General features: G+C 41.7%; 1 protein-coding gene across 14 annotated transcripts in view; it reads right to left on the bottom strand.

Moving 5' to 3' along the window:
- TCAIM (T cell activation inhibitor, mitochondrial) overlaps positions 1 to 18,240 on the bottom strand; it is a 566,063-nt gene that overhangs the window by 207,598 nt on the left and 340,225 nt on the right. For all 14 annotated transcript variants that reach the window (XM_078663911.1, XM_078663923.1, XM_078663917.1 and 11 more), the window contains one exon: positions 13,985 to 14,237. In XM_078663911.1, the coding sequence (XP_078520037.1) occupies positions 13,985 to 14,237 (253 nt within the window). The remainder of the gene's footprint in view (positions 1 to 13,984; positions 14,238 to 18,240) is intronic.

The raw sequence follows: 18,240 nt of genomic DNA, 5'->3' as shown, positions 1-18,240 counted from the left end.
CATCAGGAGTAGCGATCTTGAAATCCGGGCCAGAAGCAGAGTCAGCCCAGGTCTCAGTTATAAACAGGATGTCAAGATTTTGAGTGGCTATAAGTTCAGCGACCTCATCTCTATGTTTAATAAGGGATCGGGCATTTATAAGAGCGCATTGTATAGATTTTTCTGGGGTTAATGGCAACCTAGGGGCAGCTAAATTAGAGTGAGGAGGAGTGGATTTAAAAGAGCAGTTTGGGCAGGGATTAATAGGCAGATTGGCTAGAGAGTCAGCACAGAAATGGGAACATCTATTATCAGTTAAAGTATTGCCTATGCAAAGAAGTTGAGATCGAGTGTAAGTTATTACCTTAGGAAGATTATGGTTGTTACATGAGGCAGGGGGTATGGCGCAGAGCGTGGAACCAGCGCGGACTGGCGCAGACTGGCACCCCTTTGGCACGGCTTCGGCGCGGTGTCGGCGCTCCCGCTGCGCTCGACCGCTGCGCTTTAAAGTGCCCATTTTATACTTGAAGCCACGCCCCCAGCTGGAACGCTAACTCCGTTCTGCTCGGGGAGGCGGCTCTGTGGTTCTGAAGCTAGCCCTGCCCTCCACACAAACGGCACGAAGCCGCGATGGAACGGGGCTGGGGGTCCACTAAGCAATAGCTGTACAGGTAAAATTGTGCATAAGTTTTCAAAGCGTTTTATCTGACAATTCTAGTGCAAGTAAATGTGCGTTTCAAAACCGAGTAAAAATGCAGTTTAAAAGTATCCCAATAAAGCTTTCCAGCGTGCAGAGGAGGAGCCCCTCGCAATCTGCACGAGCTCTTGTAACACAGGCTGTCAAGGAGCTGCCACCACCTTGTAAGTCAAACAGAGCTCTCGATCGAGTTACAGTTATACTTGAAGCCACGCCCCCAGCTGGAACGCTAACTCCGTTCTGCTCGGGGAGGCGGCTCTGTGGTTCTGAAGCTAGCCCTGCCCTCCACACAAACGGCACGAAGCCGCGATGGAACGGGGCTGGGGGTCCACTAAGCAATAGCTGTACAGGTAAAATTGTGCATAAGTATAAAATGGAACTTAAAACTACCAAAACTACCAAACCCACAATGCAATGGGCTAAGTGAGATTTCGAAAGTATCATACACATTAACCCCAGACTTGCATATGTCAGAAAGAGGGGTTCAAGGCTCCCAGGCTTCGGGATATACTCTTAGGAGCAAGGGGGGAAAGCAACCTAATTTAGATGCCTCTCTAGATACTCCTCCTACTGCTATTTCAAAATAAAAAATAAAATCTCTAAAAAAAGCTGGGAAAAAAGGTGCTAAAGCGCAGAAAAAAGTCGAAAAAACGAAACCACCTCCTTCTTTGAAGGCATATTTTAAAGCTGTACCTTCAGTATTAGAACTTAATTTCTCGGAAGAGGCTTTAGGTGGGGTGGCCATAAGTAGTTTAGAAACTTCCAATAAGTATCAAGTTTTGGAGGGGCTAGAGATGGACTTGGGACTCGAGGAAAAATCTGAGCCTGTAGAAAACTTGAAACATAATGCTATATATAGTTCTGAAGATAAGGACTTTGAATCAAGAGAAGCAGCCTTAACGCATATAACGAATTCTAACAGTGAGGACAGCTTATCTACAGTTCCCACAAATGTTTCAGATATGGACCAGTCAGTAATACTAATGTTAAAAGCCCTGAGTCATGAGGTTAAAAGTGGTTTCGAGGCAACACTAGTTAATCAGCAGGAGATTAAGGAGAAATTCGATGCTTTGGCTGCTAGAACCACTGGTCTAGAATCCTCAGTAGCAGAACTAAAAAAGACGGCTACTCAACACACAAAAAAGCTGGAGGATCTCAGACTGAAGGAGCAAGGACTCCAAGAGAAAATGGAATCCTTAGAAAACGCACAAAGGCGAAATAATCTACGCCTTTTAAAAATTCCAGAAGGGTCAGAAGGGGGAAATATCAAAGCTTTTGTCGCCAGATTGATTAAACAAACAATAGACCTAGAAATGTCTGAAGAAGAAATAATAAAAGACATCCAACGAGTGCACAGGGATCCATTCAGGCAGAACCCTAACAAGAGTAGGCCTAGGAAGATCCTAGTACACTTTCTGACGTACACTCTAAAAGAAGAGATCCTCAACAGGGCATTAAGAACTAGCGAGCTTATGACTGATGGCTTCTCCTATCAGATCAGATCAGATGTGTCTTCCATCACAGCATCTAGACAGTGGGAGCTTGGTAAGCTGCTAGAACCCTTTAAACAACTTGGCGCCACCGCTCAGCTAAAATTTCCGGCTTCACTGAAAGTCATGTATAAGAATAAAATGAAAGTTCTAAAAAGGTTGGATGAGGCAGAAGAATACCTACAATTACTCACAGATGACAAGTTAAGAGAGCAAGATAAGGAATAGTCAAGGTACTGAGAATTTCAGTTCATGTATTAAACTACCATTAATTTATCATTAAAACTTAGCTGCACATTAGCTACATATTATATATCTTTAATGCTCTCTTGTATATAGAGTTGACACCCGGGAGAAAGAGTCTCAAGGCCGAAAGTAGGCCAGGAAAAGGAGGGGGGTTCTCCAGGGGAGCACGGGCGGGTCAGGATGGGAGGGGGAGGCACTGGGTGGGGAGCATTCGGGAAAAAAAAAAAAAAAATGTCCAAATCGCCATACTCAAAGTCTGATTTTAAACACATTCTTTATGACAAATAATGCAGGATAGGGTAACTCAGTCATCATACCTTAGTATTCTTTCATGGAACGTTAATGGGTTACGGGTCAAGCATAGGAGAGAGAGAATTCTTCAGTATTTAAAGGACGTACCTGAAAAAGTGCTTATTTTACAAGAGACCCACTCTACGGAACAAGAATTAAGAGATATGTTCAAAGAAAAAAAAAATGGATTCAGCAGGTGATAACCACCTCGCAACCAACTACTACCAAAGGGGTGGCTATACTGATTAAAGCTAATTCAGAGATAACTTTGCTACAATCCAAGTGTGATAAAAAGGGAAGGTGGGTCATAGCAAAAATAAAACAACATGCATTTAAGTTCACGATAGCGGGGTACTATGGTCCCAATCTGGATGACACTCTTCCTCTTAAAGACCTCTTTGTTGAACCTTTAGATTACGAGGATCCGGTGATTCTAGCAGGAGATTTTAATTTAGTACTTGATCCACAGCTTGATAAATCTACCACTGTTAGGTTCACACATAATCCCAAAACTAGAGTTGTTCTATCCAATGCAATTATCCAGTTTGGATGGAAAGATATCTGGCGACAAAAAAATGGCACAAAAAGAGAATTTACTTTCCACAACAAGAAATTACGAAACAAGTCCAGATTAGACTTCTTTTTGATAGCAGAACATCTAGTTCAGCAAGTAGAGGAGATAAAACATCTTGGTGCCCACATCTCTGATCACTCAGCGGTCTCTCTAACTCTAAAACTGTCAGGTCCTCAGCTGATTAAGAGATACACAATAGATAGAAGTATTCTCTTGGAAGAGGAAATAGTAGATAAACTACTTAAGGAATCTAGTGAGTTCTTCACTATTAATTTAGGCACTGCTTCACTCTCGGTTGTCTGGGACACATACAAAGCCTTCTTGAGAGGGCGTTTGTTAACATTCCAGATCGCAAAATACTCAGCGTACAAGGCTCAAATTTCCCAGATTGAAGCTAGGATTAAAGCTCTTGAACAGGATATACTAGATCCCAGCCTGACTGATGAAGAGAATAATAAGAAAGACTTGCTAGTATGTAAACTACAGCTGGAACAATTACTAGATGATAGGCTGAGGAAACGATGGCAGGCTAGCTCATTAGCACATTTTGAATATGGCGAGGCCAGCGGAAAACTTTTAGCCTGGAAAACAAAAAAAGATATCATGAAGAACTCTATTAAGGAAGTACAGATATTAAACACAAATCTCATCTCAGATAAAAGGACGGATATTGATCAGGCTTTTTACCACTATTTTGACGAAGTATATAGGGAAGACCTCTTACCACAACAGCAATTAATACAGTCGTGGCTAGATCAATATCAGGTTAAAGCTTTAAATGATCAGGCCTCCATCAATCTTAACAGAGACATCAGCTCTATTGAAATAGCTTCGGCAATTGACTCTGCTAAAAAAAGTAAGGCTCCAGGCCCCGATGGGCTACCTTCCGAGATATATAAAGTGCTCGCACCGGTAGTAATACCAGTTTTGAAATTGCTTTTCACTTCTATATATGAGGAAGGAGGCAAAATTCCTATTTCTTGGAATGATGCCATAGTGGTCCTTATTTTAAAACCAATGAAGAGACCATTCCATTGTGACTCATATAGGCCGATCTCCCTCCTTAATACGGACTATAAGCTTATGGCTAAAATATTAGCAGAAAGATTAAATGGGGTAGCAGGCCAACTGCTGCATCCAGACCAAAAGGGCTTTGTTAGAGGTCGCTCTATACAAGATCTTACACAAGCTTTGGTGGGTGCAATAGATGTTGCCTCTTACTTTAAAACTCCACTAGCGGTTATCACACTGGACGCTGCCAAAGCTTTTGACCGCGTTAACTGGACATTTCTATTCAAAGTATTAGAAAAAGTCAATATAGGGAGAAATTTTTGTAGGACAATTGCAGCATTTTACCAGGCTCCGACAGCTAGATTATTAATAAATGGAAGCTTATCATCTCCCATAAAAATTCAGAGAGGAACAAGACAGGGATGTCCGCTTTCCCCCTTGCTCTTTGATCTATATATGGAATCGTTCGCAGAAAAGATCAGACAAGATCAAGATATTACACCCTTCAAATACAACAACTGGGTGAAAAAAGTTGCTTTATATGCAGATGATCTCATGCTGTACACCGATGACCCGATCAAATCAATTCCCCTCTTATATAAAGCAGCAGAGAACTTTGGCCAAGTGTCTGGGTACCTGATTAATCAATCCAAATCAGAATGTATGTGCTGGAACATTACCTATGCCAACTCTATCCCAACTTTAAAACATCAAATTAGATATTTGGGAATTCAAATCACGCAGGACATAAATCAACTTGCAGAAAAAAATCTCTCTAAAATTCAGAAAGAAATTGAGGAATCCTTGAAAAGTTGGTCATTCTTGCCTCTGACCCTAATTGGAAGAATCAATGTAGTAAAAATGATGCTGCTACCGAAATTAATATACATATTTCAGAACATTCCACTTGCTTTCAATGAAGCCAAACTAAATAAGATTCAAACCAAATGGAACTCCTTTATTTGGGCCTCTAAAGGAATAAGGATTTCTTGGAAAAAGCTTCGCAGGAAGAAAAGCAAGGGTGGATTATGCGCACCAGATCTTAGAGTATATGCCTGGACCCTATTATTGAAAGCGGGATTAAGGTTATTTGACACCCTAGGGGAGACAGAAACAGACTTTATGTTTCAGAACATGTTATCAGAGATCCAGGGAGGATCTAATGCATTTTTGTTTAAGTTTGGAGATATGCGGTACTTTAAAAAAGTAAGACTAAAGGTCGTCAGAGACATGTCATATGTGTGGGCCAGACTTAGAAGAGCGTTGAATATCTCATATTATTCCGCTCTTGCCCCAATATGGGACTCTCCTGGCTCTCCTGAATGGACTAAGGATGTACTATCTATCGCTTTGCAGAATGCGAATATTAGAACATGGGGCCAGTTACTGCCGGGAGGGAATCTTTTAAGCTGGGAAGATATTTCAGATCTAACAGACAAGAACCTATCTAAATTCAAGTATCTTCAAATTAAAAGCTGGACTCAGGCGGTTACAGGGGATAAAGGTGTCAAGACTGTTCTTGATGAGCTTCTAATGAAGAAAACCAGAACACTTAAAACATCAGTCCTTTATTGGACAATACTCGAGGAAGAAGATGGAGAATTTGCCCTCCCAGATCAGCTATGGAGGGATCAAGTACCGGATTCCGACTTGCAGAATTTATGGCAAGTATCTTTTGATCTATTACATCTTACAGTCTCACCTGCCAATTTAAAGCGGAACCACCTGTTTTCTCTTCATAGAGTATATTGGTCTCCAGCCAGGCTCGCTAAATTTTCGAAGGGGCCTATTCCTTGTTGTCCAAAATGCAAATTGGAAAAAGCAGATGACCTGCACATGTTTATGACCTGTCCCGCACTCAGAGAATTTTGGTTTGATATACAAGAAGGTATGAAAGCCCTATTTGGGTATGAAATACAGGTTAGTACGCAACAAATTTTTTTGGGAATTCCTTCTAATTATGAGAATGTATCACGAGATAATAATAAGTTATTTTTGTATTTAATTGTCTTAGCTCGTAGGGAAATATGTAAACTATGGGTGAGTTCCACCATACCGATATATGTAAATTGGATCAGGGCAATCAGGCACACTCTCAGTTTGGACAGTATGGTATGGAAGAGAAGGAAGCATTTTTGGACTCCCTGCATTATTTGGCTCGATGGTTTATAACAACTTTGTCCAATGATTAGCCCTTTCTGCAGAATGATCCACCCGAAGATCAGTCTAGGGTCTGGAATAGTGAGAGACTGAGTTGACTATCCACATGTTCGCAGTGTGAGATTTATATTGGGTGTCTGCAAAAAGAGCTCCCATAAAGATTCTCGGTACAATCAAACACAAATCTTTATCGGCGTATGAGGACAAAAAAAAAAAAAAAAAAAAAAAATTGTGCATACGTTTTCAAAGCGTTTTATCTGACAATTCTAGTGCAAGTAAATGTGCGTTTTAAAACCGAGTAAAAATGCAGTTTAAAAGTATCCCAATAAAGCTTTCCAGCGTGCAGAGGAGGAGCCCCTCGCAATCTGCACGAGCTCTTGTAACACAGGCTGTCAAGGAGCTGCCACCACCTTGTAAGACCTTGTTTATAGGACCTGTCCAGAATAGTAAGTCAATCCGTAGGTTAACCAGAACCCTTGAAGCAGTAGTGAATGAGACTACTTCTGCTCTAGGTAACTTAACCGAAGAGCAATCTGCTATGAGATTTGTCGTGCTCCAAAATCGTCTCGTTCTTGACGTCATACTGGCCGATAGAGGAGGAGCATGTAGAGTCATCGGATCTAGTTGCTGCATTTTCATTCCTAATAACGCGCCGTCTGTTTATTCAGCTATAACCAGACTTCATAAAATTGCCCATCAGTTACACCAGAATCCGGGCACCTGGACATGGTCCGGTTGGCTCTGGAGTATCATATCTGCCTGGGGATGGAAAGTATTGTCATTCCTAGGTATTGCAGTAATGATCATATTCAGTTGCTGCCTCTGTATACAATGTGGCCCTGCGATTTGCGGCATTTGTGCTACCTCTTGTATTCCTAGTCCTAAGTCCCGTTCCAAGACAATTCGAGACGAGCAAATGATGCTGTATGAAATGATAGATGGTATCATGAATATAGATGTTTCCTGATGGAAACGTAGGGCACAAGGAGGGAATGTGGAAAAGTAAATTTTGCCATGTTATATGTGCCTACGTGTTCCCTATGTTATGTCATATGTGCATGATCGATATGCATGTATCCCCTATGACCCTTAGAAAGACGCAATTACAGTTGTGTCCATCTCTAGTATGCCAGTTTCCAGTTTTCGTGAATACAACGAATATCAGGCCTATGTAAAGCTACGTTGCCACGTTTCACAGTGTGCACGTTAATTCATTGAATTATCCCCGTTTCTAGGCCTCAAAAGGGCCCGGACTCAGATTCAGCTCCTGTTTCCTGAACCCTCTCCGAGGAGCGATACAGCCCCCACCTGTATCCCTGACCCTTAGCTTACTTTCATGCCTCGCAGTGCCCGGCTCGGCCTGGCTCTGCCTCCCAGTCTGCCAAGAGTATGTTATGTTTCTAGTTATCAGTCCAGCCCTCCTTCTTTGCATTCCTAAGCTACTGAATCGCATCAATAGTTTCCGTCATGGTCTAGCCTCTATGTCTCCATGTAAGAGAAATACTGTATTAATATTCATAGAATATTCCTCGCACACGCACTACATGTAGAATTATGTATGCACCAGTCTTAATGTCTGTTAGCCTTTACTCTGATAACTTTTGGATTCTATCAACATGTTCTCTAAACACGAGATACTAGATATGCCTGGGTACATGTCGCTCTGACACTCCAGACTTTAGTCTCCTCTTCTAGCGCAGAAGTCATAGCCCCCCAGTTCTCCCTAGTAACACGTCATTGTCAGGTTGCGCGCACCACTAGGTTAGAGGTCCCAGCTGCTCAGGTAGCCCCCTCCATGTTTCCGCCCCGTTTATGACATATTCTGTTACGTTTGCATCACATGTCTATGTATACGCCCTGTACACGCCTTCTTGTTACCTCATTTCACCCTTATCTTTCGCGACTGCTACAAACTCCGCCTACTGCTACGCCTACTGTATTGAATGCAATGTATTTTGTTTAACTATAAATATTGTGCACTGTTATTAAAAGCTAGCCAATTGCCTATTCCTGCCCCCGGCAGCTGCCATCCCATTCCCATGCAGGCTGTCCTGTTCCTGTCCTTTTATACTTGATTAAAGCCTGTCAACTCCAGCTACCTCGTATCTTGACTCTTATTTATTGAGCTACCCGTTTATTGATTATAGTCAAAAATAGATCCGGTAATATTTATTTATTTACCACATAATGACAGTTTCTTGCTCAGCCACGTGTGGCAGCTTCTTGCACTTGCCTACCGGTGCCAGCTTATAATACTGCCTGAGCTTCCTTAATTGCACATGTGACAGCTTAAAAGACTTATCAAAGCTTGTTGCGCTGCTCACCACTGTAATTTTTTCATACGGAGAATGAGTGAAAGTTTCTGGGAGCCCATCAGTGGATCGCACAACTAGTATAGGACATTGAGTCATGTTGTTCTTAAGACAGCAGCTTTCATGACATGTCCTATTCCTGATACATAAGTGTTGCCACTACCCAAACCTACCAGTCATTCAGAAGCAATGTTCAGCAGGAAACTGCATATTCCAATATGGTATGGTGCTTTGATTAGCCTGTTGTGCTGGGGCAGAGTTATCACAAGCCATGTATGACTTATATTTGACTGACACTGCTGCAGCCTACACTGGTCTATTGTTTAATATAGCCTGGTGAGTTAATGTATCTGCTCTACAGATTGTGATTTTGTTTGCAGGAGTCAGATAGTGTGTTATGGTAATGTGCCTGTAGTAGAGTACAAATACCCTAACTAGAAGTAGTGTGAAGCTGAAATGACCCAGTATAGCCTACCATGTCACAAAGGGCTGCTATAATAGACTATCTTCCAAAAATTGATTACTATCTAGTTAACCATGCCAGGGTAAACACACAAAGACTACATCTCTTTGAACAAAATGCGGGAAACATAATCAGGGCATTTGAGAATGAAAGTATTTGTATTATAATTGACCTCTCAAGACATCTCTGCAGGACATCAACTAACATTTTCCGATTTTTCTATATTGTAATTTAAGATATGTAGTATGAATCCGCTTTTGAGATGTATGGACTCTTTTCAAATTCTACTTTATCTTTATCTAATTTCGCGCCCTAGCAAATTCAATTGCTGTTATGAGGTCCTATGTAATTAATGTGCCTAATACATATTATTTGGTGAACATTTAGGGTGGTGATTTTATTGGGAGAAGTGTGGGAATGCTAGATGGTAGGAATTGTATGGACCTCAGAGATTCTGAAACTTCCCTTCACAGAAATATGAGGCTAATCTGTGATTTAGCTAAAGTTTGGTGGCTGCAGGGCATTCTGGTTATGAAAAAGTATCGGGACCCACATATACACTACCTCAGACTTCACTAGGTACCTTGTTTTCAGAAATATCTGGGCCTGGAAGGTTTACCTCAGTGCCGACTGAGCTCTGGCCTAAATACCAAAGATACCCATATCACCAGAATTGGTCAATTTGGAAGGCAAACTCTTGATCTTTCCTTGTGTCCTAGGGAGTCTGTCCTTTCATAGGCGATTGGTCAGTCACCAGTGGTGGGTGGCATCAACCGAGAGGGGGGAGGTGTGCAAATGGGTGGTGGGTGGCTGCATGCAAGCGCGGAGACACAGTAATGACAGTGTTCACAAAGGGCAGCAGTTTACTGCTGCCACTTTTTCTCTCATACAAATAACCTACCGAGCGCCTACACTGAGATGTGTTCTTGTGGGCAATACATTGTTTTCTATCCCAAATGCATGTTTAGCCACTAAATTAACACACGCATCCCTGAGGGAAGCAAACAATAGTTTGGTAGCTGGGCTTCTCTGAAATTCACTGGAGCAAGATTACGACATGCATGAAGGGCACATGGCAATCATTACCAAGTCAAGAATCACTAATTTATGGATCGCAATATAGAAATCACAAATTAGCATACAAGCTACATATAAGGTGCCTCTAAAAAAACACATAAGAAATCACTTACCTTACTTGCTGCACAACATATCTGGTGTTGTTCTTCGCTTGACAAGGTTCCAATTCGAGCCCCAGCCAACTCCCTTATCCAATCCTTGTGCTGCTCTCATGCTATTAACCAACATGAGAGAAGTGTCAGGATTGGAGGGAGCAACCTCTCTCTGCACTCCCAAGGGCGCTGAAGGCCTCTGCTTGCTCTCAACCCAGCTGCCTTAAGACAGCTACGTCAGAGAGGTTTAAAGTGTGCATGTTTGGCTGGCCAAAGCGGCATGCACTCTTTAAACTTAAGTGCACAGGCAGCCCACCACTACTCCCTACGGCTGCCAATCAGCAGCCTTGCCCTGTCCTGACACTCAGTTCGGGATGGGTTGAGGAAAATAAAATGGTAATAAATTACCTTGATTGATTGATTACCACTTTATTTTCATCACTGGGACTTTTATGGGGGCATTTTAGTTGGTGGGGCAAATGTCCTCTGCTCTAATGGAGCAGCCGCCCCTGTCAGTCACATAAGCAGTTGCTATTATTATCAGGATATGTGTAGGAATACTGTGTGATGGGACATTTGTCGATACCCGCAGCTTCCATAATCGTGATCTGCTGTCGCATTTGTTTTGTGGTGTAATACCAGTTTGCTATAAAGCTTGGGTATCGTGGTAAACATTTCCCTTGCATGTCAAATTTGATTTTGGGAAATAAAACATTTCCAGTGTTTTTACCAGATGCATTTTCTTTTTCAGTACTGTTGATGACCCATTGAAGTCCACCGCACTGTGAAAGTAGTGTGGTGGATGTAAACGGGTCATCGTCTGCCCTAAAGCAGTTAAAACCCACCAAACCCATGCAGCCTGATTTCCTGCCCAACAAGATTTGACAACTAGCTGCAGAGATAGGATGACCACACTGCACTAACTTCTTTGTTCCATGATTGTAGGGGACTTCTCCAGATTCAGGAGCACCCCAGGAAGGTAGGCTTCAGGGGCTGGAGAACAGTGAAAAGCACTGTTGTCAAAGAAACGTGGCATTGCTGCTCATCCCATGAATAGCCAATAGAAAGTTTCGTGGCCATACATGGTCTATATAGAAGAGGGCTGGAGAGAGAATAAACAATATTGAGACATACAAAGAACACAGAAGTGAAGATAGAGAGAAGAAGTTCTAAAAAATGAAGTGAAAGGAGAGTAAATAGAAAAATCAAGACAGAGCATGAGAGACCGGAATGGGAAGAGAGATGCAACAGCAAACAGAAATGGATAGTGTGAAAATGGTTGGAAGAGGAAGCTGGGGCAGAGATTGGGAGTGAATAGAGAAAGTAGGAGAAAGCCTTAAACAGCAAATGTAGAGCTAGGTACATGTTGAGAAATAGTGATTGGTATTTTTAAGTGGAATTTATAGCCTATGTTTTGGCTAATACAACAGTTCCAATGAAATTTCGAATCAACATTTTGCACTTTATTTTCTAAAAGGGGTCTTAGTGTAAGATCCAAAATTCACCCTGCATAGAGGTCTTTAAAATCCTAATAAGTTCCAACCATTGTCACTTCATCCACATTCCTTTTTGCAAATTGCTTAACAAAGGAACCTACTTGTAATTTGAGACTATATGCTCTTGGTGAGAACTGCTGAAATCTTCTCTTTTAATGTATTTCAGCCATGCCTACATTTCCTGGTATAGTCGCTCGAGAGTATAACCCCTTGCTGAGAAGTGAAAGTTCTATTAAGGGAGTGATTTTGCTTTCTAGTGTATATTTAAAGATGGCAGCCTCTTAACTGTTTTCATAACATGAGCTTGACTTTTATCTGCACCTGTAGTAATGCCGAATAATCCCTCTGCAAGGAAATAATTTCTATTTCTAATACACATGGCAGGCTAACATGCTTTCTAAATTCACCCTCATAAATGTCCATGGCATCCAAGCATTGTTAGTCACATAGAGGTGCCACCTTGAGGATTCTATGCAAGGAGTTTACTACATGTGAAAGTATAGAAAATGTCCATAATTCCAGAAATGGAGGACTCTGCACCATCCAAATGGGAGATATTATGCAAGTAGCATTAAACCAAGATGTTGCAGTGTCCTAGTAGCAAACTGTGAAACCACCACCACTCAGAGCATTAGAAACAATGCTGCTGCTAGTGTCCATAGCCAGGCCACAGTCTTCAAATGGACTCATTCCGGGATCTCACAATCTTCTATACTTTACCATGCATACCTGTCTTGTGGTTGATTTCTAACAAAGGTCTCCTTTTGTGTAACACTTTTTGCACAACCTGCCTGTAACTATGAGGTGAGTATGCCAATGTTGGAGCCTGCTTCAAGACCATGCAGTCTTGATTGGTGCTTTTGATTAAATGTAATGGAATTATACAACTTTTGTCACAACCTTACAGTGAAATTCATATTGGAACCTTCCCAACTCCCCCTGGAAAATGGCATTTAAATTCCATTACATTTTCAACTTTGTTGCAGCCCTTAAGACACATTGTTTGCCACTAATTTCTCAACTCCCTCTAAGGTTATTTTAAATTAGTGCGACTCAAATTAAATCATCACTTATTAAGTTGGTCAGAATTATGAAACTCCATGCTTTATGATTCCCATAAAGTTTCCTACAAAGGTTTATCCTTTTGGGCCTTCCGGGTGTGGTGATTTGCTGAGGCAAAATGTCCCGCGGAGACAATCTTTCAGCAAAATATTTTGAGTGTGGAGGCTGGACATTCACCACCTGAACAAAAAGGTGTGGGAGGGAGTGTTCTAAGCTGAGGCAATCTCATTTTTACAAAACAAAGAGCATGATAAGCTTCAAATCGCATAAAGCTTGCACACTTTAGAGAATCCACAGAGTTGTGAGTAAGCCTACTTTACAACTTTACATTCTTCTACTTTAAATCACATCTAATTGATAGGATTTCCAAGTGGGATTGTGAAAAGTTGATTTAGTGTGCTTTAACATGTGCCTTAGAAAATCCACACATTCCTTCCCCGTAGAATCACAGTGTGCACCTTAATATAGAAACCAGAATACCGATGGCACAGAATATCAAGGACAGAATATTGAATCCAAAATATTGACAGGTAACTATAGTATGCCTATACCTTACTTGCCATATATGTATCTAGGTGATATATATACCATCAATATATGGCTTAGGAGTAGTAAATCTATACTTCCCTACAGGCATTTACCTTTACATTTTCTGTCTGATATTCTTGAATGCCGATATTCAAGGGGTATTTATTTAGTAGCCCAACAAGTATTAGGGATGGGATGCACTTATAGAGCTTAACTTTAATGTTTGGACAAAGCTGGGGCCAGGCCCCCCTAAAAATATCCTTCTGGCTACAGGCCTGGTTGTGCTACATACAGAATCTCTCCTGCTTTTAAGCACTTAACAATGGATGATACTATTAGCTTACTAAGTTGCTGTCTTATATATTGACAGATTTTTCTCAGTTTGTCACTACTTCTGCTGAACACGTAACCAGAAGACTACAATGTGCAGTTTACTCAGTGATAAGAAGTCCCATACAGTCAATATTCATTATCGAAGATTACATTGAGGAAAGGCCTCTTCATACCTTAAAGTAGTTTCCATTCTTTGTGCTTGCTCCAGTTCCTCCTCCGGGTCCTTGAATCCAGTGAACGAATAGTATGTCTTGTCCCATTTAATGGGCCTATAGAATGCATTTTTTGCTTCCTGGTGAGGTTGTGGGTCCACATTACCACTGAAGCCGTTCATATGCTCTGTGGGTAAACTGCAAGATTTTAGAATATCCAGAACTGCACTAAGCAGGTCTCTGGTGTGCAGGGTAAAACATACGGCTCGAAACCCTGTGAAAAACAAACAACTCCATGTCACATACTGTAAAATTGATATCTGTATTGCATCCCTCATTGGTTGGAAATGAAACACACAATGCCTTTAATAAGAATAATTAAAGTGCTTAACAACAGGCCTGAAATTACAACATTTATTTTTTGGCTCTCTATAACATTCAAACACATCCTACCAATGATGCCTTTTGCAGGACCCTGTATTTTGCTGGCTTCCGACATCTGTGCACTGTATCCCTGCTAACCAGTAGTAAAGTGCCTGTGCTCTTCTTTTCAACATGATGAAATTGGCATACTCTTAATTGGTAAATGTAACGTACACAAATGTCCCTAGTATTTGGTACAAAATGTACCTAGAGGCTGTAACTTAAGTGTCATTAGTCCACCACAGTGACAGTGTAAAACATGGCTTCAAGTCTACCACTGTAGCCTGACCATAGCTGTGCAAAAAACACAATTTGACCTGTCAAAATAAATCCCATTACCAGGTCAAAACCTCCCCTTTAAATATTTATATGCAACCCTATGTAGGCCTGGTCACCCACAAGCCAGAGTGAATGGTATTTAAACTTAGGACACATAGGAATTTAATGTTAACATGCCCTTGCAGTGACTAGCACACAAAAGCTATGTTTCTACTGTGGCAGGCCTCACTGCCCTATATAGTAAATCAGAGTATAGAATAAAGAATACGTTACTTATCTTCGGTAACGCCTTGACTGGAAGAGACAGGATCTAGCCGCAAATTCCTTACCTTAGAATTCTCTACAGGCTCCTGCCTGGATCTGGACTTTTTTTTACAGCAGTACCTCTGCAAGTCGGTAGAGGACGTCGTCCTCCGGATGTTACGTCGACGGAGTCCATGTAAGATGTGACTAACTTTCACGTCAACAAAAGTTTTGGAGCCACTTCTAGAAACTGCCTATGGAAACTGTGCAAAAACTAGACATCTGAGTCAAACCGTAACAAAGTCCTAAAGACAGGCAGAAGAATGCCAAAAAATTGATCTTGTAGGTATCAGGACAAGCAGTTTGCAGAGCAGGGAGGATAGGTGGATCATAAAGGAATATGCGGCTAGATCCTGTCTCTACCAGATAAGGCGTTACCGAAGGTAAGTAACTTATTCATCTGATAAAAGACATATAGCCTCAAAATCCTTATCTTAGAATTAGATCCCCAAGCAACACCATTCCCGAGGAGGGTCTGCAAACTGAACTCACAAAAGATCCCTGAATAGGACTAGCCGATTTGTGATGAAATAAAATGACCAAGCTGTCTTAAGAATATAGGTGAGGCAAAGAAAATGCTCCACCATAAGGACTGTGGTAAGCCCGTAGGGAGCTGAAGTATGCAAGACTGTGAGAAGCATGTGGAAAACATAACCCACAGCAGAGGGATAAGAAAGTGTTGGAGAAAACACTTCATGGAAACAATAATACTATGTAGCCTTGACAAGAGTATTCTACCCATGACTGAACAAGGCTAAAGGACAACATAATAATCACAAAGGGGGTAGCATTTCCTAAAGAAAAGGTGAGCTGGCCTATTTCGGTCGCTGTGAGAGACTGTGAGAAACTGACTCACAGGGTAGGTTGGAAATCGAGTGGTGTGGAGGTGGGGAAATTCCTCCTTTTTGAAGAAGTGCCCTCAAACACCCATGCGGGCGTCATGCTTCATCATCAGGCGTTACTCCTCGTGGGGGTGGCACTGCAGTCCCTCACGGGCCCCGCGAGAGGGCTCTTTGTCGGAGTTCTTTTCTGGAGTAACACTGTAGTGGTGAGTGTGGGTGTGTGGGAGATAAAAGGAAGGTGAGTGAGTAAAATTAGCACAATGGTACCCTAAAGAACCTTTCTTCAGCAGTCCATGTGGTAAAGAAAAAATTGGTGACAACGAAGGTCTCAAGAAAAATAATACCTGAGGGGTGAATACCCAGTGAAAAGTGGTAATGGTGAGTGAGTGCGTTAGGTCGACATGTTTAACACCTTCAGAGGGTCCCTAACGGATCCTGTGGCGTTTCTTCAGGACCATGGTAGAAGTGTAAGGAAGTTAAAAATAGGAATCTGAGACGGCGACACCCAGTATCCCTATAGTACCTATATTCAGGTTCTTAAGTAGGTGTCAATGCACCGGAACATCCTCTAGGAGTTCCTCAATCCAACCTATAAAGAAAAAGAGATAAAATGGAAAGAGAAACAAAACGATTTAAAAAACAAACAAAAAAAGGAAGTAGCACTTACTGTCATAGTAGTACAATAGTGCATATATTACAATCTGTATGGGCAAGGAGGCATGCTATTCCAATCATACCTCAAACGCCGGAAAACCGTCAGTGCAGTGCTCATTCACAAGGCATTCGCTTGTTGCAAGTTTTTAAAAGCGCCTCTACACATAGAAACTGTGTGATAGAGGCAACATGCTGGTGTGTGCACAACACTAAACGTGTATCCACAACCAAATTGACAAACATCTGTGATGTCTATCAAAAAAGGCGTGGGAGCCGTGATAGGTGATGCATTCCGTAAAGATATGTTTGTTCGTTCACACATCAAGTGAAGGGTTACTCTGCTGTGAGTACCCGCTTATGTTCGAATCATGCGGTAAAAATACAGACACACATAACATATCTCCTACCCCACCAGTAGTAAAGGCTGGCTGGATCAACGTTTGAAGTGTGGTATGGAAAAGGATACCTGCGAGTGACATTGTCAGAGTGACCAGAATGCGTCGTGATCAAGATATTACCTTCTCTGAAGTAAAGAGCCAGAAGGAAAATATTCATGGTGCCTCTTACCTGAATAATACATACAACAGGGGGGTCTGAGGGAATTTTACCGACCTAAAATGCTACAGCCCTCAAACTAGACTTCTACCAACAACAGAGTAGCATTAGGTCAATGTCTCCAAGAAAGAAAGACTACAGGGTGTGAAATAAGTATTTACAGGAGTCGTTCACTGGGCACTTTCAGACCTGTTGATAGTGTTCCCATCAGGCAACCGACCTGTACCGCCCTTCATCATTTGGGACAAACATCTTAAGGCTCACTGGAAGTCACTCAGTGTGCGAGCACGCACAATAGTGCTCTAGTCGTGTTTTTTTTGTACCCCAATGAAAGGTTTAAATGAGAAGTAGGTACCAGGGGTTGCTCACAAGCAGTGCAAAAAACGTGAAATTAAACAAATTAAATATAAATGGTGGTGGTGCTATTAAAATAGGGTAAGGGACGGAAAACAATTTAATAAAGACCTTCCCCTCCCAATATTAAAAACAGTGGAAAAAAGGTAGCTTCAGCAAATAACTACCTTGACAGTTCTTATGGTCGACATGTTTCTGCAGTGTTTACCTTGGGCCCAGAGGTCACCTACTGCTTCTTCAGGACCTATACATTCTACTGCTTGTAGTGGAATATTTAAAGTAAATAAAGTGTAAACAATATCACCTTTTTTATGGTCTCCTGGACTGTGGTAATTTCAAAAGTGAAAAACACACCAATATGCAAAAAAATGGAGAAAGAAAACACATTAAGATATTGTTCTTAAACTATTTTTTCTATATAGAACCCCACAGCTTTATCAATTAACTGAGGCTCACATCCTCCTAATGATGTCCAAAAATGTGTGTCACAACTACACAACTGTGATTTACGTCAGAGCTGCATGACCTCTAGTCAAATACACTCACCTATTATCAAGGAGAGTTGCGCCTCACCTCACCCGGCATCAGCGCAGGTAGCAGGGAGCCCCGCTCTGTGGGAAATAATGCATGGATAAAAGCACGGGCAAAAAAGGGTCAGAGGAAGCACCTACAAAGCGGAGCTAACCATCGTGTCAATTGCTATGATTGGCACTTCCGAGGAAAAACCCTCGTCACATTTAGGGAGGCTTTTAGTAATTATTAAGCGTTTGCATAGTTTGCGCTTTTCTGAAATGAAACACGCCCCCCTCCTTCGATCTGGTGAGGTAAACCTTTCATTGGGGTACAAAAAAACACGACTAGAGCACT

The sequence above is a fragment of the Lissotriton helveticus genome, chromosome 10 (assembly GCF_964261635.1).
Source record: "Lissotriton helveticus chromosome 10, aLisHel1.1, whole genome shotgun sequence".
Taxonomy (NCBI): domain Eukaryota; kingdom Metazoa; phylum Chordata; class Amphibia; order Caudata; family Salamandridae; genus Lissotriton; species Lissotriton helveticus.
Note: the sequence above shows the minus strand (reverse complement) of the source record. Positions and strands in the feature narration are given on the sequence as shown.